We start from the raw sequence: 26,653 nt of genomic DNA on the forward strand, positions 1-26,653 counted from the left end.
CATAAATAAGAGATGTTGATACTATAAACCTTTGAAACAGTAAAACATTTTAAATAAAAATAGAAATCAGAGTAAGACAAAAATGATCTAAAATTTTCCACATATAAACTATGTTTTTTACAAATTTGTCCTTCATCTCATTTTCTCTTGAGCCCCTATGGAATCCACGTATATTATTTATTTATTGAAAAAAGCTATGCATTTGAATGCCAAAATAACTGCAATAAAAGAACACATTTGGAGAAAGATGCTTCAGGCAAGAGATTAAACAGAGTCAAATTTTGATTATGTATGCATCACTCATGTGAGCTTCATTCTGGAGATGGTTTTATATACTCAGATAAATTCTATACCTTTGGCACCAGAGGAGAGAGTGGTGCACCATGAATATCTTTGAGGGGGTTACAGAGTTGAAAAGGTCTTTTTTTTCCCCCCTTATTTAAGCCCAGGATCTTAGGAGGGCCCTCCATAGATATATGTGGGGCTCCTTATGTAAAATGCCAAGGTTATGGATAATTCTGAGTTTCTGAAAGACATTTACTTAAGAAATTATTTGTTAATGCGCAATTTAAAAAAATGAGGCAACTTTATTGAACAAGTATGTTTATGCTCTCCATTTGTAAATTTAGGCCATGTTTAATCTAGAGTAAGGCTTTTCATATTTCTCAATCATGACAATTGTTTAATCAGCAACAATAGTGATAAAAGTAGTGCCTTTCATTTTAAAAGATTCCTTTTGAGTAGAAGACAAAAGAATCAATTATCATTCAAATTTTGATAAACTAAAATCAGAATTATGAACTAACATCTCTAAATTTGTCACCCTAAAATATTTTTTCTGTGGCTCCTTTGATCTCATTAGATTTCTCACAAAACTAGCAAGTGACCTTGATTTCAAATAATTTTATTTAAAGGCCTGAGAAAAACATGCCTTCAGACTCCTAAATCAGAGGTAGCAAATATCAGTGAATAAAAAGAAAAAAGGAATCAATTAAATTGAAGATATACGATATGTATAACATTGGAGGACACTGTTTTTTGCTTGTTGAGCAGCCATTCTTCTCTTTCCTTTAGAACCTTGACCTTCCTTTTAAGGGCATCTCTCATTGCATATTAATTGGGGAGGCAACTGGAATTTGAATCTTGAACAAACATCATGATTGCACGGAGGTGTTTGGAGATTGCATTCCTCACAAGAGCAGCAGTGTGGCCCATACTGCTACCGAGCAGGATTCTGTGCAGCAAGCCAAAGCTCTCTTGTTTCTTATCCTTTTCTCATGTAAAGTTCTCCAGGATCCTATTAAGTTAATGAGCCCCTGATATATTTCCAATAAATGTTCATCTTTACCAAAAGAAGCCATTTCACTTAACTCAAGAGTTACTTTTCATTCTACTGTTTTCATAGTATTTTCAGATACTTTATATTATTTGATCCTCATCACAATCTTCAGAAATGAACAGGAACAAATCTGTTAGCATCTACCGCAAATGAAGAAGCTAAAGTTCAAAGGGGTTAAATAATATGTCTGATGTTTCATGGTTAATTAGTATCAGAACTTGTGTTAAATAAGGCCCTCTTTCTCCAGACGTCTTTACATTATATTGTAGTACTTACATGATAATAACCAGTGATTACAGTCACTACTCTTGTCATAATGCTTCTATCATTTTTATCTATTTAAAAGGAATCTTAGGGTGCCAGGGTGGCTCAGTCAGTTAAGCATCTGCCTTCTGCTCAGGTCATGATCCCAGGGTCCTGAGATCAGGCCTGGCATTGGGCTCCATGCTGAGAAGGGAGCCTACTTCTCCTTCTCCCCCTGCCTGCCAATCTCCTTGCTTGTGCTCCCATGCGCATGCTTGCGCACTCTCTCTCTCTCTCTGTGCTGTCAAATAATAAATAAATAAGTAAAGTCTTTAAAATAAAATAAAAAAATAAAATAAAATAAATAAAAGGAATCTCAAATGAGTGAATCACAAAACATAAAGTTCAAAAGCGATTTTAGAAGATTTATTCCTTCTCCATCCCCATGCATGTAAAAGTACGCTTCATGACACCCTTCCTTTGTTACCTTTGACTGTTTTAGAGTCAGAGAACACATTCCGTAACTTGAGAAAATATCACATGGCAGATCTAATCTATATGGACAAAGTACTCAGAGTTTGAAAGAAAAAAAAAAAAAAAAAGCAGAATGCATGGTATTAGGTCACGGATTGCAGAGGAGGCTCAAAAATTACCCCACCTCACTTCAACCCCCAGAATTGCATCAAAAATTAAACAAACAAACCACTATAAAATGAGAGAATTTTATTTTCTGTGACCTGTGCTGAAAGGCTCTAACTCTTCCTGACCTTCCTTACCTCTGGCCACTGTCAAACGTCTTACTCTTCGTAAAATAAAAATAACAGATATCATATTGGAGGAAGCTATCTATGCTGACGTTTTATAACAATGATAAAGTATTGAGGCAGTATCTTAATACTCGTTAACACAATTGAATTGTACAAGAAATCCAGAGAACAGCTTAAGTCTTAAATTTTGTTGGGGGAAACAAGTGGTGGTGGTGATGAGTATTATTATTCCATATACGATAATGGGAAAAACTTCTTTGGTAAGGTGCTGTTTGAGCAGAGGACTGAAGGAAATGAAGAAGGCACAGGCCATGTGGAATGGTGGCAGAGGGAAAAGCAGGGGCCAAGTCTCTGAGCAGAGAGCTTGCTTGGCTTTTCTGTGGAGGCTCAGGACAAACGCTACAATACAGTTGTCATAGCCCATTTGCCGGTCATTAACTCTGAGCTCTATTTTACCTGCTGGCTGCTGGCACAATTCAGGTGCATTTTTGCTGCTCATTTATTTTCTGCAGAGTCAATGAGGATTTCTGCTATTCGGGGCTTAGTGACTGAAGCCATGCCATGACAAAATTTTCATCAGTCTAAAATATCCCCCCTTTGATAAATTCCTGACTGCTTCATATTGGGTGACCAATGCTTCAGCTACACAGCCCTGTATGAGTGGAAACCATGGAACAGTGGGCACCAAGCAATGGTTTTTAATGTAGCCCTTGCCTGGCTCCTGGCTCCCCAGTGCCTGTCTGTTGCCCTGGAGAAGCAACTGTTAGATATGGGGGCATTTTTTTCTGGCATTATCAATATGCCTCCAGAAAATTAGCAAGTTTTAAGAATGTATAGTTTAATATTCAAATTAATATGTTTCTTTGGTCTTCTTCCTAATTATTTAAAAATAGTTGTATGACTTCCCTATATCTCACCCGTTTTGTGTCCCTCTGAGTGCTTTATGGCATTCTGATAGGAAGCTAGAACCTCTCTTTTCTCATATATAAAACTCATATTTTACAAGTAAAATGCTCATGACCTTAAATTTTAAATGACTTGGAAGATGGGAAATTTCCAGAATTAGTTTTGATAGTACCACACAGCCGAGGTTACATCCTTTTCTTCTATTCATTATGAGCCAATAGGTTTTTGTAAGCTATAGATATCCAGATCAAAATCAATTGAGATACCATATTCCTCTTACCCATGGAGTTTTTACCTACATGAGCATAATAAAATTCCCGAATTTTACCCCTGTACACACAGTTGCCATGACTACTGGGGAAAACACAGGTAACTTCTAGGCAAGTTCCCATGGTGGGTTTGTACTGTCATTTTGCTTTTTATAGTTTAATTATTTGTTTTTCAGCAATTTTCTTTTTCCTTTCTTTCTCAGGGACATTATCTTGTCTCCCGGTTTTAATTCTCACCTCTAAGTGGCTAACTCTTAAATCCATCTCCAACTCTGACCTCTCTCCTCAGTTCCATTACATTTTGTTTATTTCTCTGTTGAATACCTCCGTGTGGACAGATATTTTTATTTGCTGTATCAATGTCTAAAACCAAGCTAATAATTATAATGTGTCCAGAGGAATGTAACTAAGATGGGGAAGCATTTAGAAAACGTGTCTTTGAAAAATGTCAAAAAATTTTGGAAACTTGTTTTGGAAAAACAGAACTTTAAGGCAAAGTATATGAATTCCTTTAAAATATCTGAAGGATCAGGGCAGTAATGCAAGAAGCATAGTTCTTTGTCCAGAGAAGGCATGACTTAATAATCTTTGTATCACCCCAAGTGCCTAGCCCAGTTTTAGATGATTAGATACATGGATGGGTATGGGTAAACATAATTAACATATTGCAGACCATTCTAATAACCCAAACTTTCCAATAATAAAATGGTCTGCTTCTAAATTTAGTGCTTTCTTTCATTAATAGAAATATTTATGAAGAGGTTGGATGACTGTTGTGAGAGAAATAAGTGGACATTTCTGCCTTGGGTGGACAGTTAGATTAGTTAACATTGGGTTTCTAAAGGGCAGGGCTTCCTGCCAACACTCACAGGAAACCAAGTAAAACTTTTTTTCAGTTACACACTGAGCTTTTAACTTTTTGTTACTGTAGCATAACCTATTCTATCCTAATGAATACACGGTGTTTGGTAATAGTTTTGGATAGGAATCTAACATCCCATGTGGCCTAAAAGAAGTTAATTAACTTTTCTGGCCTGAATTTGCTTATTAGTAATAATTGAGGGCTAAATTAAATAATCTTCAAAGTTGCATCTATTCAAATATAATACAACATTGTGATTCTGTGAGTCAGGGAAATTTTCTGCATAAACGGTGGTGTTATCACAAATGTGTTGATGCAGCTGGTAGAGTCAAAAAACTACACCCATTTTAGGCAGGGAATTGATTTCCTAGAAGCTGTCTTTGGAGATTTCAGAGTTAAGTCATGCCACATAATTTTTTGTTAGAGAGTCAATGCCCAGAACTATCTTGAGATGTTACAAAATCTTACTTTAGTTTTACTCGGGGTAATTAACATGGGAATTATCCTTCAACTGTGATAGGAGAATGATGAATACTGATTATTGGATATTTCTCTATTCCAGGTATTTCATATGCATTATCTCACCCAATACTCATTTATTTATTTATCTACTTATCATCTATCATCTATCTCACCACCAGCAACCTTGATTATTTTCCCATTTTTGCTAATGAAGAAACTGAAACTCCCAGAAAATAAAATATCTTCCCAACAGCACTGCTAAAATCTAATCCCATGTTTGTCTGGGTCCAAAGGTCACGTTCTTAATCTCTAAAATATTTCAAGGGTAGATTGTAAAGTTTAATATGGAAAAAATTTTCTAAGTCTGGTGCTTCAGATTTCATTCTACCCTCTTTTACATGTGGTTAAAATGACCTCATCTGTCAAATTCACTCTCTATGTCTTTCAATTTTGGTCACATATTAGCTTTTCCAAATTATTTCTATTCTCTTTTTAAAGGTTCCTCTTCAGTTTTAAGAGGTTTCCCAGCAATTTTTCTCTTTATTGCTTTTTTTTTTTTTTAAACTTTTGTCTTCCAACACTACTTCATATATAATATGCACCTGTTATGGTCTATTACTCTGTCTATAATTTTAAGTTCCTGGTTCAAAATAACAAGCAAAACAGTACTAAATTATAAGCTGTGTGGGTTTTCTGTTACTGTGTGAAAGGCATGTCATTTTGTACTTTTACCTTTTACTACAGCAAATTAAGTAACACAGATTGAACCATTCCTAATAAAACAACTTCCTGTTCTTTCATATCTATTTTTGCATCTTTTCTGACACAGTCTTGACATATCTTTTTCTAATGTCATTAACCTTGACTCTATTCTATACCTGTTGTATAACATCTTACAGTAGCAATTCTTAGCCAGCTAGAATATTCTCTGAATAAAATATCAGAAAGAAAAAAATAAAAAAAAATTATAAAGGTAATTCTTTTCATAATGTAATACCAAAAATACAAATAGTGATCTCATTTACTCAACAAATTTGAGATCACCATGGTAACAATGCCAGGGAAACATAAAGAAAACAATGAAATAAAATTGGAGACAAAAAAGGTTTTATTTAATTTAAATTTGAAGATTAAATGCCCTAGAAACTCAATACTTTGTCTACTTTTCCTCATGAAACAATGACTGTATAACATTTTCTTTGCAGTGTACACTGTGGTAATCTCCCCACAGTCCTTGCACTCCTTCCCTTTATGTTGTGGCCAGCAATCACAAATCCACAGAGGTGGCCCATCATTGTTTAATTCAATCAAGGTAATCTCATTTTCTTGGCATAGTGGATTCTATAGCAAAGGGACTGCATCAGCAATAAACATGTAACACAATTAAGGCCAATGAGACCTAAGGATAAGTTAGGACTTTCTTGTCTTTCTCAGAAAAACAGAGAGTTTTTGTTTAACTTCTTGTTTTTCTAATATGCACAAATATATTCATGTACAATTGTGATATCTCAACGTCAGATAATTTAGATCATATCTCAATATCAAATACATTAGAAGAAAGTAACACAGAGCTGTTTTATGAAAGCAACACCTTGAATTTGGGAACTCAAAGAAACCTTGAGAGATTATGTGAAAGATCTTTGAAATATATAAAGCATACCAATAACCAAAGATAACAATTTCTTCTCAAATCAATACACTGGGAAATCATATTGAGTCTTTGGTTCACTTGTATTATTTTTATGTATTGTTAATCCAAGCTTACGTAGGCTCCTGGTGACTTACGTGATACATAAGATTCTCCAATGACACTATCTGCATAATTCATCGAGTCAAACAATGCTTAGTGACTCTCAATGCCTTTCATAATCTGGGTTCTCCATGCTCTCCCTACTCTACTTACATATTGTTGGCATTCCCTTACTAGTGTTGGCACTCCCTGCTGTTCCAGACTCTTCACAGCTCTACTGTCCCTCTCCTCGCCCTCTCTGTATGTACATCTTAACTTTTGCATCTTTACCTTTTGGTCAAGCCTTCCTGGACCCCCTGCAAGAATGAAACTTTTCTCTTCAATGGTATTTGGCTCTTTGGCTCTGATTACACATTATCATTTTGGTCTCTAATGCTTCAGTTTTCTCTGTGATTAGGTGGTTAGATCCTTGAGAGTAAGAATTGAGATTGATTTCTCTTGTACCCTCCTAAGGCTTCAAACACCGTGTAGTAATATAGATATTAAATAAACACTTGATTGATAAACCATGTTTTTGCTATTTTTCTTACAGAATCTGTTGCATGGATCTAGAAAAAGACTTTAAATAACTAGATTGGCTTAGGGCTCTCAAGATTCAGCAAATAAAAATACAGGATGCCAAGTTAAATAACCATTTTTTTTTTTTAGTATAAGTATATCAAATGCATTTTGGGGGCATAATTATACCAAAAATATTCCAGTTTTTAGTTTAAAATTCAAATTTCAATGGATGTCCCTTATTTATCTGGCAATCTTAGATGGGACTGCTCTAAAAAAATACTTATTTTTCTAAATTAGAGCTAAATGTCACATTTATGAGTTGTTTAATGTTTATGTCATTTTGCTAATCAAGTCCTGTAGTACATGAAATTCTCTGCATTGTTCCACTGGCAGTGACAAGAAAGAGACTGAATACCCATTATGTGAACATCACCATGTGTACAGGGAGGCAGAGATGAATAAGATGCCAACTCTGCCCTCCAGAAGTTCATAGCCTTTGGGAGAAACAGCCCATTTCAAGCCAGCCTCTACTTGATATGCGTCTACACGGCACTCCATACAGTTAAAACTCTTTTTAAGCCTCACCCAGACCTCCTGATCCAAAATCCAAGACGGCGCTATATACTTTGGTTGTCAAAAATGAAGTATATTGGTTTTGAAGTACATATTAAATAATTCCTGCCTCTAAAGTATTATATTAATACCATAATTTATAATCCTAAGTGAAAACAATTATTCATGATTTGGTTTGATCAGCACATTATACTCAGAATTTGATAATGAAGTGAGTTTTTATTATGGAAGTTTCCTTTCCTGGTTCCTGGGTATTTAATATGCATTTTTTTTAGCATAAGCAATAGAAATGTATTGCAAGACATTTTTTCCCTCTGAGTCATTATGTAAATCCTTCACAGGTAAATGCTATACCAGCTACTTAATGTGAGTCACTTATCTAGATGATCATTAATATATGGTGGTTTAGATTTTGAGCCTCTCTGCTGTGTGGCCTTAGTCTGTGTTAGCTAATCTTTAATCATCCAATCTTTTCTGCAGTGGAGAACAGGAGGCAGGAGATATTTTCTTTGCACAGCACAATGTCATAATGGCAGTGTGTGTGCAAAGTTCTATATTAGTTAAATTTTTAGCTATACTCTGCTTATACTTGTATGCCATATATTCAGTGATGTCTGTAATAATCAAAGATTCCAAATTCCAGAAATAATAGCATGTTTTTCATAATAGTATTAACTGTGTGTGTGTGTGTAAAAGTACTTCTTAGACTTGGAACATATATTTCAAGGTTTTAAAACAATGTTTCCTTATCCTACAACATAAAAATTTCACTTCTGGAATAGAGGGTCATATCTTTCCTTTCTTTTCCAAACATAAGCTATTGATCTCAACACATTGATATTGATCTCAATCTGTATTTTCATGGAGGCCATTTTAAATTAAAATAAGGCGTAATTCAGGGGCATCTGGGTGGCTCAATCGATTAAGCGTCTGTCTTTGGCTCAGGTCATGATCCCAGGCTCCTGGGATAGAGCCCTGCATCAGGCTCTCCACTCAGCAAGGAGTCTGCTTGTCCCTCTGCCTCTCCCCCTGCTTGTGCTCTCTCTCGCACTCTCCTTCTCTCTCAAATAAATGAAAATAAAATCTTTAAAAAAACAAATAAAATAAGGTATAATTCATAAAATGATGATGTCCGTGGAGTTCAACTGGTCATTAATATATCACATTAAGTTACAAATGAAGTGGTATTAAAAGGTACCAACAAGAATATTGGGGAAAGTTATATCAGTTTGAACAACTTGCCAATTGTCCAGAGAGAAGGCTATTGTTAACATTATCATTATGCCAAGTCTTCGGATATTATGAAATACTCATCTACAGTGTATATTTTAGGTTGTCAAAGATTACCTTGGGTAGCTCTTCAATTTGATTGGCATCTAGATAAAGTTCCTCTAACGTCCGCTCAAAGTTAAAGACCTCCTTTGGCACCTGCTGAAGACTGCAGTGGGAGTAGTCTAAAACTGAGATGATTTCTTCTTCACCTCGGAAACATCGGCACGGCACCAGTCGGCCGATGATTTTCCGTTTGGTGGTCATCTCCAGGCACTGCACTGAAGAAAAAAAACAGGAAAAAAAAACCTGCTTAATTGACTGACTTTGGAGGGCATTCCTATAATATTAAAGCCTTAGAAATTTAATTTTGGTATATATTTTATAATTATATAATGGTTTGAAGTTTATATAGGACATGTACATGCATTACATCACTTAATACTTGAATAGCCCTGCAAGGTATGTGAGATAGGTTTCATTCCCATTTAACAAACAAAGAAACAGAAGTCAGAGAGGTTAAGAGATTTCCCATCATCACACAGTTTTGGAATGGCAGAATCTAGCCAGATTACAATCCTGACTCAGGGCAATGCAATTACTATGTTTACATTCTCACTTGACACACAAATCTATATGTTTTTAAATTTTACTAAATTACACTGCAGAACAGAAATATTTGGAATTTGTTGGTATTCAAGTTTCACCCCTAAGGTTTATGATGACCTCTTTTGACCCACAAATTCATTCCATTAATTAACATATATTTACTGAATAATCACTATGTTCCAGGCACTGATCTAGTACTGGGATAGAGTGATGAATTGAACAAATTCCCTGTTTTCATGAAGCTTCTATTCTATTGGAGCTACAGATTAGAGATGGATTGGTTTTTTGCTTCCAAATGAGAACCTATCTTTATGAATCTTATGACCTTAATGGGAGAAAACAACTTATAATCATGGTAGAAATTCCTGTAACATCTTTGTCTAGGTTAAACTGACCAACTGTCATGAAATCTTACACAGGCTTGTACCATGTCACTTACAGCACTTTACTAAATCTATTGATTTTCATGTTATTCTTCTAGACTATAAGGCTCTTGAGAGTAGGAACCGTGTTCTATTCATTTTGCATTTGTCTTGGTGCTCAACATGCAGCAAATATTTAATAACAAATGTAGAATGAACAAAGGAATTTTATGGAACCACAAAAGACCCCAAATAGCCAAAGCAATCTTGAAAAAGAAAAAGCAAAGCTGGAGGCATCACAATTCCAGACTTTAAGTTATATTACAAAGCTGTGGTGATCAAGACAGTGTGGTACTGGCACAGAAACAGACCCATAGATGAATGGGACAGAATGCAAAACCCAGAAATGGACTCACACTATATGGTCAATTAATCTTCAAAAAAGCAGAAAGAATATCCAATGGAAAAAAGATAGTCCCTTCAACAAATGGTGTTTGGAAAACTGGACGGCTTCATGATAAAGAATGAAACTGGACCACTTTCCTGAACAATACACAAAAATAAATTCCAACGGATGAAAGACCTAAGTGTGAGACAGGAAACCATTAAAATCCTAGAGGAGAACAGAGGCAGTAATCTCTTTGATGTTGGTGGTAGAAACTTCTTACTAGACAGATCTCCAGAGGCAAGGGAAACAAAAGCAAAAATAAACTATTAGGACTTCATCAAAATAAAAAGCTTCTGCACAGCAAAGGAAACAATCAACAAAACTAAAAATCAGGCCGACAGAATGGGAGAAGATATTTGTAAGTGACATATCTGATAAAGGGTTAGTATCCAAAATCTATAAAGAACTTATAAAACTCAACAACCAAAAAACAAATAATCCAGTTAAAAAATGGGCAGAAGACATGAATAGATATTTTTCCAAAGAAGATAGCCAGATGGCTAACAGACATGAAAAGATGCCCATCACTCATCATCAGGGAAATACAAATCAAAACTACAATGAGATATCACCTCCCACCAGTCAGAATGACTAAAATTAACAACACAGAAAACAATAGGTGTTGGTGAGAATGAGGAGAAAGGGGAACCCTCCTACCCCATTGGTGGGAATGCAAACTGGTGCAGCCACTCTGGAAAACAGTATGGATGTTCCTCAAAAAATTAAAAACAGAACCAACCTACAACCCAACAATTGTATTACTATGTATTTACCCAAAGGATAAAAAAGACTAATTTGAAGGGATAAATGCACCCTAATGTTTGTAGCAGCATCATCAATAATAGCCAAATTATGGAATGAGCCCAAATGTCCACTGACTGAGGAACAGTAAAGAAAATGTGTTGTGTATATATACAGTGGAATATTACTCAGCCATCAAAAAGAATGAAATCTTGCCATTTGCAAAGACACGGATGGAGCTAGAGACTACTATGTTAAGTGAAATAAGTCAGTCAGAGACAGACAAATACCATATGATTTCACTCATATGTGGAATTTAAGAAACAAAACAAATGAACATGGGGGAAAAAGAGAGAGGCAAACCAGGAAACAGACTCTTAATTACAGAGAACAAACTGAGGGTTGCTGGAGGAGAGGTGGATGGGGAGATGGGTTAAATGAATGATAGGTATTAAGGAGGGCACTGGTTGTGATGAGCCCTGGGTGTCATATATAAGTGATGAATCACTAAAGTCTACACCTGAAACTAATATCACACTGTGTGTTAACTAACTGGAATTTAAATAAAAACTTGAAACTAAAAACAACAAAAATACAAAAATACAAACAAATAAAAAATGAATTCATGAATGATTAAATGAATATATTTAGGGCTCTCCTCCCTCCCTCCCAACCACCATCAACTATTGACAATTTGAAAAACTTCTCATTCTAACTAAAGGTCAGTACCTCTGTGAATGTGTCTCCAGTTAGAACGACTAGAGTCTTCCTCTGAGTTCCCAGAGCACTAACCACATTGCTTCCCAATTACATGTTCTATTTCCCCCCTAGGTAAGTTCTTTGAAGAAAGGATCTTGTCTTATTCATTTTTGAATTCACAGATACAATATAGTTTCTCAGCTACGGAGTAGTACCAAATGAGCATTAATTTGAAACATGAACTTTTTTGGTTGATTTATATGACTTACCAACTTAAGTTTATTACCAGAAAGTAGTGTTAGTTTATAAAAACAACATAGCATTTTGCTTTTAAATTGCTTAGGTTAAATCAAATTTGGTGGGAAATGAGTAGAAAATGTTTAAGAGATGTTGCACATTCAGCCCAAGCCATCCTTACCCTTTCTTTAACTTCCAAAATTAATAACATAATATTTTGAGGACAGGTTCATGAGTCAGCCCTTACAGATGGTTATTTGCACTTGGTATTCTGTAGAAGACCAACCAAAAACATTAAAAAGATGACCTTTCTTCTTCATTACTTTCTATCTCTTGAACTCCTACACTTCACATTCTAAGAGCCTGAATCACAAGGTTTTGTAACTGTTATTTTACCTGACCTTACTTGAAATCCCTGATTATCCGTTGGTGCCTTTCCTGTCTCTACCTGGGACCTACCATACATTAGGCAGCCAGTAGATGCATCTAGTAAATATCTGACACATATTAGGCACCTAGTAAATGTTTGTGGAAGTTATTATAGTTGTAAGGTAAGTGATGATGGCTTAGACTATGACAGTAACAGTAAGGATGGAAAGAAGTGATGGATTGGAAAGATATATAAGAAGAGGAATCCAATGTGTTTTGGTGTTGGATTAAATGAGAGGGGGAGGGGAGCCTGGGGGACAGAGAGGTGTCTGAAAAGCTTCCCAGATTCCCAGGTTTTAATTTGAGTCCCTAGTAGTCACATCAACCACACAGCTGTAATGTCATGCCCTGTCTGCCTCTCTGACCCACAGATGAATGTGCATTCAACTGTTCATGCCTGTGTTGTCCAGTGCCTAGCACTCACCCTATTGTGTTGAACCATGTAACTATTTCTAGATACCTGTCTGTTGCTGCCACTGTAAATTTTCAAATATAAAATAAGAGGAAAAAGAATATCCAGGCTTGCGCCTAAACCATTTGGCCAGAGGGTCCACTGTCCACTAAGACTTTTGGAATTCAGCTCACTTAAGACTGTTTTCCTTTTCACTGCCCCAAGATGTAGGCTCTTCTGGTCATCTTTTCTGTCCCTTCTCTCATCTCCACAATGTACTGAAGTTTTCCCCTGACCTAATTTCTCTCTTCTCTATTCCCTCTGAACTCTGAGAATGTGCCTTATACCATGATTGATAATCCCATTGAGCCTTGTCCTCTTCACCAAATGCTCCCTCAGTCTCAACTAAAACTTGAATCACTTGTAGCCTTTAAAAGTGGAGCATGCTGACATCCTCACCCCTTAAACACTTCAGGGCTGGAAAGTGGAATTGTTATCCCCCTTGCTCTCTAAAAACTATTATTCTTCTCTCCTCCTGTAAAACACCTCTTCCTTTGATGGTCTCATCATCTAGTGGTAACATCTTCCTCTCTCATGCCATTCATTTACCATTTCTTGAACATTCTTCTGCACCCATTGATAACTTTGGTATCTCATTTCTGGACTATCTCTCAATCATAACTCCTTCTAATCCTGATTTATGCTCCCTACATCGAATAACTTTCAATTTTTGAGCTTTTCTTCATCTTAAATTTCTAAATAACTTGATTATAACGCTACTCCTTCATTTTTCAATTACAGGTTTCTAGCATGTAATGTGGTTTAACTTCCCGCTAACAAATTCCAACACACTTCTAACCAAGCAAAAATATAGAGAGAGGAATTTTGTTTTAAATTAATAGTATTTATTTTATTATAACTATATACTATTATAATTCAATCACATTTTATTTATTGTGCATTTTTTTTGCTTCTTTATTTTCTTATTTTTTCTTTGCTTTATTTTTCTATGTACCTTTCATTAATTCAATTCTCTATTTCCTCTTGGTAGAGTCAAATGAGTATAATCTGTCATTTTCCCCCTGGAATAATCCTTCAGGAACACTGTATTTTCTTGTTCCTGTCTGGAACTGTTATCCTAAAATCTCTCTTCACTATTATTCTGTGAATTTTCCATTTCTTTTTTGTGTTACATCTTCTATTTTCTGAATCCCATGTCTTTTCTTTATGGACTTATTGGAATACAACATCCAAGGTGGAATATAACATCTAGTAATTGACTGAGAAAGGATCTCTGGTACATGAATCTCCGAACATGGTTTCATTTCACCCACAAACAAGTGAAAATTTGACTGGATATATATTTCCGGGTCAGAATTAATTTCCCTTCATAAAATTGAAGGCATTTTTAATTTATTATTTTCTAACTTTTAAAGTTGTTGCCAGGAAATCAAGTTCCATCACTATTCAAAATCCTGTGTTATACTCACCTTCCCTTCCACCAGAACATCTTAGAATTTTTATGTTGTCTTCAGTCTTTTGAAACTTCATGGTAATGTGCTTTGATGCATGTTTTTTAATCCTTTGTAGTGGGTACTTGACAGACTCTTACACTTTGGAAGCACTTATCTTTTAATTTTGTTAAATTTTCTGTCATTATATAATTGGTAATTGTCTCCTCTACATTGTTTTTATTTTCTCTTTTTCTGCAATCTCAATTAGCTGGTGTAGGACCTATCTCCTAGATGTATCCTGTAATTCAATTATTTTTTTCTTTTGTAATTTCTGTGTCTTTGTCTTGTTATTCTATTTTCTGGGAGATTTTCTCAACTTGATCTTCTAAACTCATCTGCTGTATTATCTTTTATCTGGGGCATATTTTTACTGTCAAAAGTTATTTGTTGCTTCCTGAATGCTCCTTTTACATAGTAACCTGTTTGTTTTTGAGGGTGCCATATCATTTTCATTTCTCTCAGAAGATATTAACTATAGGCTTTTTGTCTTTGTCCCCCTGCTCTTTGCATTATTTCTAAGTTCTATTTGCTGTGTTTCTTTCGATCTTTATCTTTCATAATAGGGGTTTTCCACAAATATCTGGTGATCCCTGACTGTCCTTCAGAATTGAAGAGTAAAGCTCTAGGATGCTAATTGGAAGTTTTATATGCATGATAGGTTTCATTGCAGGATGATCTGGCAGCAAGCCAAAGAATATTCTGGTCTTCTGCCTGGGGCATAGCTATGTAGCTTTATATAGAGAGTATTTCAGTCAATTTTCCTGTTTTCAGTACTAAGTATCTTCAGTTTCTTGCCTGGTACCTGTTGTCTCCAAGACTATAAGGAGGTCTGTGCAGTAAATCAATTTTCATACTATATTGTAGCTAACTGTATTTTGTATGTAGATGATATTAACTACATATTCCTTCTCTTTCATCTCAAAATTCATTGAAATTTCTTATTTCCTGATGCCTTCTCTTCTATTTTCTCTGTCCATATGATTATGTGTATTTTATTTTTATTTATTTATTTTTAAAGACTTATTTATTTGAGAAAGGGAGAAAGAGAGACAGTATTCCGGAAGGGGCAGAGGGAGAGGAAGAGAAGCATATTCCACTAAGTGCAGAACCTGACGCAGGGCTCATCTTATGACCCTGAGATCATGACCTGAACAGAAATCAAGAGCTGGATGCTTAATCGACTGGGCCACCCAGGTGCTCTGAGTATATGTATTTTAAAGTTCCTTTTAGTTTAGTGGAATGATCTGCATTTTAAGAATAGATAAATAAGGAAGGTGAGAGATTAACTTCCATGTTTAAAATAATTCATACTTTTCCTTTCTTCTTACCCTACCTATTAGGAGCATTAGAGGACTACATCCTTTTTTTGGAAACATTCTTTGGCTCCCCTGACATCATACTCTTCTGACATTTATTCTTCCACTTTGGTTCTTCCATTTCAGTCTTTCAAGAAGGTGCCATCCTCTTTACTGAACACTGAGATTTATAATATTAGATATGGTCCTCGCCCCTGCCCCTGCCCCAGGCTTGTTGCCTTTTTAACTATACATTCCCTCCCTTTACAATCTTCATTCACCCGACTTCATTTAACTTTGATAATAGCTGGCTGTAAAATTTCTTTTATCTCTACTCAGATTTATTTCCCTCATCATTTCCACTTTATGTTTTAAGAGCATCTCAAACATAACGTGTTCAAAATTGATGTGACGCTCTTGAAAGGTACAGAGCACATCATCATGGTCAAGAGCTTGGACTCTGGCTGTGTGAGTTGGTACATTATTTTATCCCTATATTTAGTCATCTGCCAAATAACAGAGTGCATACAAAGCACTTACAATTGTTTTTTCAGGTTTTAAGCATTCACTCAGTCTTAGCAATTACTGCTCTGCCCAAGCCTCCTCCTCCTCCTATGTTCTCCATCTCAGTGAACAGCAACACCATTCACCCAGTTTCTCAAGACAGAAACTTTGGCATTGTCCTTGACTCCTCTAATTCCCACACTCCACATCCCTAACAATCACCAAGTATTAATGATTAAATAGCTGGAATATTTCCTCAATGAAGCCTATTTTTCTTCATTTCAAGTGCCCAGCAACCTAGCTCGAACTATTATCTCTTGCATTTATACTTGTCTGTTGTTCTTCTAACACAGTACAGCTGCAGTGACCTTATAAAACACAAATAGTATGTCACCCTCTTGCTGCAAATACTTCAATGACTCCTCTCTGCCCTCCGGGCGAAGTCCAAAATTTTTACTGTGGCCTGCCAAGTATAATACAGTCTTGAGGTCTGATTCCTACCTTCCACACTCACACCGAGCTCCCTTTGCAGCCTGGCCAGGTAGGTACCACTCTTCTGATTGCTTTCTGTGCTATTTGTATTCATGATTTCTTTTGCATTCCTAAGACTAAATTTTCTTTTTTTCCTAGGGCCCACAGAAATAGGGCTGCCTCTATATAAGACAATTTCCCTTGCCTTTTAAAAAAAATTACTTTAAGGGAAAATAGCCTCTTCCTATTCAACAAAGCAGGCTGTGATTCTTGAGAACGTGTTCCAGCTATATGCTGCAATTCCCTTTGATTACATTTCAGTAACGTACTCAATATCAAGCTTGTCCACTAGACTGAAAGCTCTGTGAAGACATGGACCATGTCTAGCCTGTACAGCAATGTATATTTCCAGCCACTTGTCTAGTATCTGATTTAGAGTACTTTAAAAATATTAACTATTAATGAATATAGGAGCTAAACATGATTATAATCACTTCTGTTTATACAGATTTTTGAAAATTTCAAACCAATTTGCAATCTATCATCTTGCTTTTTTTACAAGAAATAGGTATTCATATATTGTTTTCCATATTTTAGTAGCAAACCAAAGTTTAGTGAGTCTGTGATATATATAAGGTCACACCAGAATAATTAGTATACCTGAAATTGGATATCATATCTTTTTACTCCGAAGCCATTGATTTTTTTTTACTTTAGCAGATTCTGTATTACATTAACAGCCATGTATGTAGGTTAGCATATGAGAATTTACAAAGACATGAATTTATCAGCAGTTCTATCACACACACACACACATGCATGCACATAGGCATGCACACATGCACATGCTTGACAGTGATTTAGACATAAAATATTTCGTAGGTGCAAAACGGAATGAAGAGTAGCAGTGAGGGAAATATCTAGCAATCAGTTTTAAAGACTTCTTTGAATGTCAAAGGAATGGAAATGTAGAAAGGTAGAATGGAGAAAGTGTTTCAGGAATTGGGTAGAACACAAAACACAAGAATGAGTAGGTTACATACATGCTATACAGAAGAGCATGTTTGTTTTTCTCCAAAACATGACCAGTGCCCGGTATACCATAGAGGGGCGTGTAGCTTCGCATCCAGTGTTTGGACTTTGACTCAAAAGTAATCTGACTTCCCGTGTTAACATGGATCCTTGGCACACATCCAAAAAAGTAATTCTTAGATTTTCAGTTTTTCAAAGGGATTTAAAAGACAAGAGGAAAATAGGTAAACAGGTATTCATCTCTTTCTGTTAAAGCCCTACCAGTAAATTCCTTGAAATGTAAGATAAGAGAATCCTTTTCTAGATTCTCAGGGCACTGCATGGATTCTCTTCTTTCCTGAAAATATATACATTTTTAATCTAAATTGAATTGCTAAAGAGGATTTTTCTTTTTCTTTGCCACAGTGTGCAGTCAATAGCCTCCCTTTCAACACTCTCCCAGAGCAAAATGCATTTATACAGCAGGGCTTGCTAACCTGGACTAACCAAGGTGAAGTAACAAAAAGATTCATCTTGCTACATTCTTCAAATCCTTCTCTATTGATTTAAGTGAAAGATTTTTGCAACCACTTAAGAATTACGCCTGTGGTAGTTGACTCAAATAATAAGAATATGTGTATCAAAACACCTGAATTTCAATACTACTGCATTCCCTAGGATTTTAGACCCATGTTTGTCCATGTTATCCTTACCTAATATTCCATACCTGGAAAGACAAAAAGACAAAAGAAAGTACGATCTTTCCAAGATTTGTGATAAATACTCTGGCTGTTTTCATTAGTTGGCACGGTCTTACATTTTTCAAATGACAAATGTTTCTAATTTATTTGCTGAGAAACCCTTTGCTTCACTAAGTGTGCCACAGGGATATGAAAACCTGCCAAGCTCTCTCCATGTCCTACTTCAAGAAACATCTTTAAAGCCATTACCTAACCTCAAGTATGTCTCTGAAACCTCCTTATCCAGACAACATACATGGTGATTCTAGGACTCTAAGTGGAACATTTAAGGCTTCTTTCTTTGTTTTTTGACTGTTGAAATAATTATATTTCAAAAATACTCCAATTTCATAGGTTTGTTTTCATTTTATCATTACAATATTTGAAAGCCTGCAACTGTTACACATGGTTTGATTTGCTATCCATACAAGCAAACCAGTTTATCTTTGTGAAGATCGATGGACTGGTATTGGGACAAACCCTTTATGGTCTTTAATGCTGATATCACACCAGCAATCAAAACAAGAAATCAAGAAAGAAAGCATGATACCTGGTACCAAGTAGGAGTTTATTAAATATTTCTAAGTTCTGCTTTTAGACAAGTTACTTATTTTAAGAACAGCAATGCTCCGTTCTCTCTCTGCACATTCTTCCCAGGAATTTTCATCTACTGACTTCAAAGAGATTTCAAAGAGTTTCTATGAATGATTTCTAATATAAACCATTATCCCTGATGTAGTTCCTAACTGCTTAATGAACTACCAATTTTTAACTAACACTCTACTTGTCTAAAGCAGAATTTGGAAATATTTATTAAGTTCCTACTCTGTACCAGACACTGCTCTATTTCTGGATTTCTTGTTTTGATTAGTTGTGTTTTCATTCTCTCAATTCTGTACCTTGGAGTCATCTTTTATTGTTCCTCTCTTTTTTTTTCTATATTAAACATTTCTCATCTTCCTCTTCCTTTCTTTACCATGTACTCAATCTAGTTCAGACCCTTGCCATCTCCTAGGAATATTGCTGAAATTAATACTGAATGAAAGTATACTATTTCCAGACATCTTTCCTCTGTAATCATTTATTCAATAAATATTTATTAAGTGTCTACAATGGGCTAGGTACTAGGCTATAGGCTAGGAAATACCAGCGAAAAGAACTTAAAAGAACTCCGGTCACTGCTCTAATGAATTCATTGGATTGTGAGGGAGATGAATATTAAATAAAAGGTTTTCAAATAAATCTGTAATTGTACATTATGATAATTGCTATACAAGAAAATATTAGTGCTTTATCATTTTATATATTGACATTTACACTAAATATCTTCATTAATTTTCTAAAATGTATGTCCATTCCCTAGTTCTAGAAGCTTCACTGCATCTACATTTTCAACAGCAATGTTTCCCAGTCCTGGGTTGTATTTTCCTCCAAGAAATAAGCAGTGTGAATTAGCATATTAAGGGCTCAGAGAGGTCTTGTGATAAAGGATTATGCTTATCTTTGTTCAAACCAGTGTTTCCTAAACCACTTTTTTAAAAATTAAAAAGTTAAAAACTTTAAGTTTATCACTATAATTAGGATTCAGTATTCTGAACCACACATTTTAGGAAAGGCTCATCTACAAGATTCTTTAGCTTGACATTCAAGCTGTCTTCAACCTAACTTTTCAGCTATTTTACTCCTACAAGCATACATTTCCAATTCTATGCTCTAGCTTATACCACTCTCAATGTTGAATGTCCCTTATCCATTTTCTTCATCTAAAGTCACCAACCAATCTATGGTAACATGTTTACATCTCTTTAAATCATCTTGAATGATTTTATTTGTTGGCTATTATAATTTATTTGCAGATCTTAAAACATCACAGTACCAGACGTTACAAAAATCTGTGAATTGGAATTTTTTGGAATAATAAATGGAATATTTTGTTTTACTCTTTATTTATGTCCTTGCCTACTAGTCAGTGTGTACTGTTAGAAAAAAATCCGCAGCACTTGAGTCTGGATCACTCATGGGAGGTCAAATTTTTCTTTATAAAGTCTTCTCTGGCTGTTCCAGACTATAAATAAGGCTGCTTTCCTTGTCTTCTTTCTCCTTACTGTTTATATTATCATCTTAACACTACCCTAAAGAACATCAACCTAAGGATTATAGACTCAATCTGAAAAAAAATCTCTTGAGAGATTTGTAATAAGTAATGGCATATATAGGCTTACTCAAAATTTCTCCTTATTGTATCACATAGATGAATAACAATATTTTAATACTTCATTTCTTTTCTGACCACACATCCTGTCTTGGAATTTTTATCTACTGATTTACGTAAATATATAAATATAGCTATAGAAGACAGTAGAAAGCAAACTTGAAGACTGATTAAAAATAGCTCAAGTTCAGGGAAAAGTTCTAATTCTTTAAAAAACTGTTACAGTATATAAAGAACTTATAAAATGAACACTCAAAAAACAAATACTACAGTTTAAAAATGGAAAAAAGCATGAATAGACTTTTTTCTGAAAAAGACATCCAGATGGCCAACAGACCCATGAAACGATCCTCCACATCACTCATCATCAGGGAAATACAAATCAAAAGTACAAGGGGATATCACCTCTCTCCAGTCACAATGGCTAAAATTAACAACACAGGAAGCAACAGGTGTTGGTGTGGATATGGAGAAAGGGGAACCCACTTATACTCTCTTGGTGGGAATGCAAACTGCTGCATCCGCACTGGAAAACAGTGTGGACATTTCTCAAACACTTAAAAATGGAACTACCCAACGACTCAGCAATTGCTCATCTAGGTACTTACCCAATGGATACAAAATATAGACTCAAAGAGGCACATGCACCCTGATGTTCATAGTGGGTTTTTCAACAATAGCCAAACTATAGAAAGAGCTCAACTGCCCATCAACTGAGGAATTGATAAAGGAGTTGTGACATATATAGACATGTACATATAGTTGTGACATATGGAGCTAGAGTGTTGTGCTAATGAAATAAGTCAGTCAGAGAAAGACAAATAACATATGACTTCACTCAGATGTGGAATTTAAGAAACAAAACAGATGAACATGTAGGAAGGAAAAAGAAAAGAGAGAGGGAAGCAAACCATGAGACAACAACAGAGAACAAACAGGGTAGATGGAGGGAGCTAGGTGGTGGGTAGTCTAAATGGGTGATGGGTCAGCACTTGTTACGATGAGGACAGGGCATTATAGGTAAGTGAAAAATCACTAAATTCTACTCCTGAAATGAATATTACACTACATGTTAACTAATTAGAATTTAAAAATCTAAATAAACAACAAAAAAGAAAAAAAAACTGTTACAGTTCTATTTCTTGAAGAATATTGCTTTCAGGCAAGATGTGAACCCTAGCCAAGATTAGTATGAAGAAACAAATTTCTAAGCATTAGGACACTTTCAAAGATTTAACTTTCATAAGGTGATAACTTAAAATAATAACTTTCTGGAATAGGATTTGAAGACTTGTTTATATAGAGAAACAGAATAAGAGAATAGAATGGAAATGGTAAGATACAAGCTATTTAATTACTAGAAAATTAGGTTTGGTTGCAACCTTAGCCTAATCACTTATCTCATCCTTGAATAAATTATTCAGATGATGGTTTTATACCTTAATATCTCCTGAGATATTTTTATACTGTAGTATAAGACAATGGTTTATGTTCTTAATGATGACTGAGTTACCAAGAAAAGATCAATTATTCAGCATGATTTATTGAAAAGCCAGAGATATGTATAGTACATTTAGATGTAATTTAATTAAATATTTTATTTAATGAAAATCTGGGCATATGATGACCAATATTTATTTTTGTAAAGAGTCAATCTATGTGAAAACCTTCACATCTTGACTAGGAGCTTTAGTAGGAGCTAGTAAGAAAGTATTTTCCACATAGTTGTCTCATCTCAGGGATTTCTTGCCTTTTGTGATGTTGACACAATGTCAATATGGTGCCCTTCACAAGATGTGATAAAAGACGTAGGCTTTCAATCTGATATAAGCAGATTGAAGACAGCATTTTTGGATGGTATTTCATGCTGCTTTATGCTCATTCTTCTATCATAACTATAGATAACTTCTAATATTATCTATGTTTATTAATATTTTAATTAATGCTGATGATGGTGGTACTTGTGCCTTCAGGACCGAGCAAATGCTGCAATTCTGAAACTAAATAAACAGGGCTTGTAGTGATAATCTTTTAATCAATTAAGTTGCTTTGGGTATAAATCTAGGCAGTTACTTTATAATTGGAAAGATTTTAAGAGATTCATGAAACATATAAGCCTACTTGATGTCACCCTCAGGCTGAAAAAAGAGTTAATATAAAAGAAAAATTAATTTAAGAAGCTTTTTGCAAGGAAGTTAAAGGCATGTGATAATGCACTCAGAGATTTAATAATTGTTAAATGAAATGTTCATGAAAGTTAACATGGCAGAATCAGACTCATTTTAAAATGGAACTACTTTGTTACGATTCTGAGATTTTTTTTCATTGTTAGTCTTCGATATGAGATTAAAAGTACAATTTTACACAATGAATTAAAACATCTTGAGTATTTAAATAGTTATCTTTATTCATGTTGGAAGTAATAAATGCTATATATGGGATTTTTGTTGTTTGTTTAAATCCTTACTGAATTAAATTATTTAGGAAATGGTGAAAGGCAACAGGATTTGAGAAAATTAAGAGAATAAAATCAGGAGCAAACTTTTTGCAAAGAGAATTGGAAAAGGCTTTAAAAAGGCAGGAGAGGTCTTGGAGTGAAAGAGCATGCTTAAATAATGGGGTCCTTTTGGTAGACAGAGTACTTCACAAAGATCACAGTGCTACCAGAGTAAACATTTCTAAAATTCAAATCTAAACACATGTAAAATTCTTCCCAGTTTCCCTGTCTCCTTCACCATCAATCCTATATTGCTGAGTTGAGACTATATAAGCCTTTGCCAAAACTACAGTCTCCTTCCAAACCACACTCATGCCTTACATTCCATGCTTTTGTGCCTTTGTATTTCCTGTTCTCCTGAACTCTCTTGCCAGATCATCTCTTCCTTATCATTTTCAACTAAACTCAGAAAGAAAGAAAGAAAGAAAGAAAGAAAGAAAGAAAGAAAGAAAGAAAGGAAGAAAGAAAATGTACATAGAAATTTTAAGGAGAAAGTCAGAGATTATCAGGGATTATCCTCGTGCAGAATTTTCCTCTACTATCCCTGTTATAAGTGAATTGTATCCTCCTAAAATTCATGTGTTGAAGTTCTAACCTTTACTACCTCAGAATTTGAAAATAGGGTTGCTGCAGGTGTAATTAGTTCAGATGAAGTCATACCAGAGTAGGATGGGACCCTACTCTAATACGACTGGTATTCTTATAAAAAGAAGATCATTTGAAGAAAGATGTACTGAAAGAGAAGATGTGAAGGGACATGGACAAGACATCCACCTGTAAGTCAAAGCGACATTTCTGGAACAGATCCATCCCTCACAGTCTTCCAAAGGAATCAACACTAACAAGACTTGATTTAGTATTTCTATCCTCCAGAATTATGAGACAACAAATTTCTTTTGTTCGAGCCATCTAATTTGGGGTCTTTATTACAGCAGCCCTAGCAAACTAACACAACCCCCTTCTTCAGCTTCCATTCAACAGTTAGGTGGCTCTTCTCCAGTGTCTATAAAACTCAGAGCCCAGTAAGGCAACTTATTACAACTGTTTTCTTGTCAGTCTCTTGAGATAGTATGAGTTCTTAATTAGAGCATAAGCTCTGTCTTTTGTTGTTGCTATTGTTCTCCTAATCCAAGACAGACATGCAGATTAATGAAGAGAGGCAAAAACAGATTAATGAATAGAGGCAAAGATGGAACTTTTGTTTGGCCTTAGATTTTACCAACTGTTTGAAGAAGACTTAAAACTTGAAACTTAAAATTTCAGTTACAGCTAAAATTGTCCAACAAAAGTATAAAATTAGATACTCTGAAGAACAACATGTGTGATGTCACCAAAAGAAAAAAATGGATAGGTTACCCCTTCAATCTCAGAAATAAACATGCTGGAAAAGAAATGATTTTCAATGTCTTTCATCAATACACATAGTGAATATAATAAACTACTTGAACTTAAAAATTTAACCCAAAGACTTAAAGATTTCAGAAGTGTCTTGAAAAATTGATATGGTGGTTATCATTTGAAAACGGTGGGCATATCTTGTTTAGAAGGAGCCATTCTAATAGAAAAGAGAGAGCATTATATGTCAATATGGACATCCTAAACTGATAATGGAAGTAAATTGAAGACTATTTGAAAGAGAATAGAAATAGAAATTATATTATCTTGAAAGTACATTATTAACCACCAGACCATGTGAAATATATCTGAGTTATACTTTTCTAATGAGCATACTGGCAGAGAGAAAAAATAAGAACAATGAGAGAAGAGCTGTTTAGACATTGTGGGCACATAATTCTGCTCAATCAAAATATTGCTACTTAAAATCTCACTTGTTATTTTCTTCAGCATATTTATTACTAAGAATTTGGAAAATACAGAAAAGTGTAATAAAATTCACTACATTCCTATCATCCAGAAATCCAGCACTATAAACATATTGGAGTATTTTCTATCATCCATTTAAGGTTGTACTCAAAATACATACATATATACGCATACATACATGCACAAACATACAACATATTTGTATATTATTAAAATTAAATATATTGTTTTGTCTTGTGCTTTTCTGCTTAGCATTAAACTATGAACATTTTCTCATACCATTAAACGTTCCTAGAAACATACTTTGTGAAGATAATGAAATACTCTGCTGTGAATACGCCTACCAATTTATTTGACCAATCTTTTTCCTAATCTATAAATTTATGTTTGCCATTTTCCACAATTATAACTAATGCCTTCATAAACAATTTCAAATACAAGTTCTTATGCATTTACTAGGTGAAAAGAATTTAAACACTTTTATATTACAAAATTGCTCAATTATTGTACCAATTAATACTATGCAGAGTATTGTATATGAATAACTATTTCTTTGCATAGAAGATATTATCAGTTTATTTTCAACCACTGTCAGTTTGATAAAGCAAAGTATAATTTGAGGTGTTTATAATCTTTTCCTTTATTTGTTCTTTCTTTAATTTATGTTTATAAAATCAGTTTCTTGAGTGAACTTAACTCAATGGCTTACAAATAGGAAAAATTTTATTTTTCACCAATCACTGCCTTTAAATATCATCTTTGGGAACTCTCTTATCCCATCTTGGATAAGGGCTTCTGCCAATCCCATAGGTTTCTCATTTTTTAGTCGCAGAAACATTCTCCTTTAGATAATTAGTTTCGTTCTCAGGTATAGTTGCAGAACAGTGTACGAATAATCTAGATATTTTTGTTAAGTGTAAAATTGGCCATGGTTCTTGAGCAGGTGGGTGCACTACAAGAGAATGATATAAACGACTATATAAAGGATACATCATTATATGTGAAGGGTTAATAGAATTTAATGTCTCATTTGATTGTGTTTGTATGGAAAGGCTTTTATAATAACATGAATAAATGGGGAAGAAAAAAATTCTAAGATTTTGTTCTTTACTGTCACTAATGGATCCTTTCAAATGGAAATGCCTCTTGATAGCACTTCTGTTAACTGACCTTGGAATTTTGCACCAAGCTTAAATGAAGAATATTTACTTTTCTTACTAATACAGGATGCCACAGAACAAACAATTCTTACAGTAATATAAATTCAGTGTTTTACTTTGTTTCATGAACCCAGTTAGAGTTCAATCCACCTCTAGCAATTATAGTGATATAAACACATGAATGTTGTCAGAACAAATCTTCCTTCTATTTCACATTTTCTAGATGTATGTAGAAGAAAACAAGGTGCAGCAATGAGCATCAATGGAGACAAAATGCACCTAGTTTCTCAGTGAGCAGCAACAACTGTCTTCTGAGACTGGCTCTGAACCAGGGGCCAAATCTAATCTGAAGCAGAAAAGTGACATGATTTCATTATTCTCCTGGACCATCTGCTTCATTTTTAAGGATATTAGAAAGGAATTCATTAAATGAATTTATATGCATCGTGTTTGTGCGTTTGTATGTGTATACTGAGCTTGAGAGCATGCAGGGTTCAGAGTAGGCAACAAGATGGATGTTGAGATAAATGAATATACCAGGTAATTAGAGTAATCTTTTTAGCTTCTC

The 26,653-nt window shown here is 34.7% G+C and overlaps 1 protein-coding gene across 2 annotated transcripts in view; it reads right to left on the reverse strand.

The window, feature by feature from the left end:
- LRRC7 (leucine rich repeat containing 7) overlaps positions 1-26,653 on the reverse strand; it is a 508,428-nt gene that overhangs the window by 304,413 nt on the left and 177,362 nt on the right. For both annotated transcript variants that reach the window (XM_057310572.1, XM_057310571.1), the window contains exon 3: positions 9,020-9,222. In XM_057310572.1, coding sequence (XP_057166555.1) covers positions 9,020-9,222 — 203 coding nt within the window. The remainder of the gene's footprint in view (positions 1-9,019; positions 9,223-26,653) is intronic.

Source organism: Ursus arctos, unplaced genomic scaffold (genome assembly GCF_023065955.2).
Source record: "Ursus arctos isolate Adak ecotype North America unplaced genomic scaffold, UrsArc2.0 scaffold_12, whole genome shotgun sequence".
NCBI lineage: Eukaryota > Metazoa > Chordata > Mammalia > Carnivora > Ursidae > Ursus > Ursus arctos.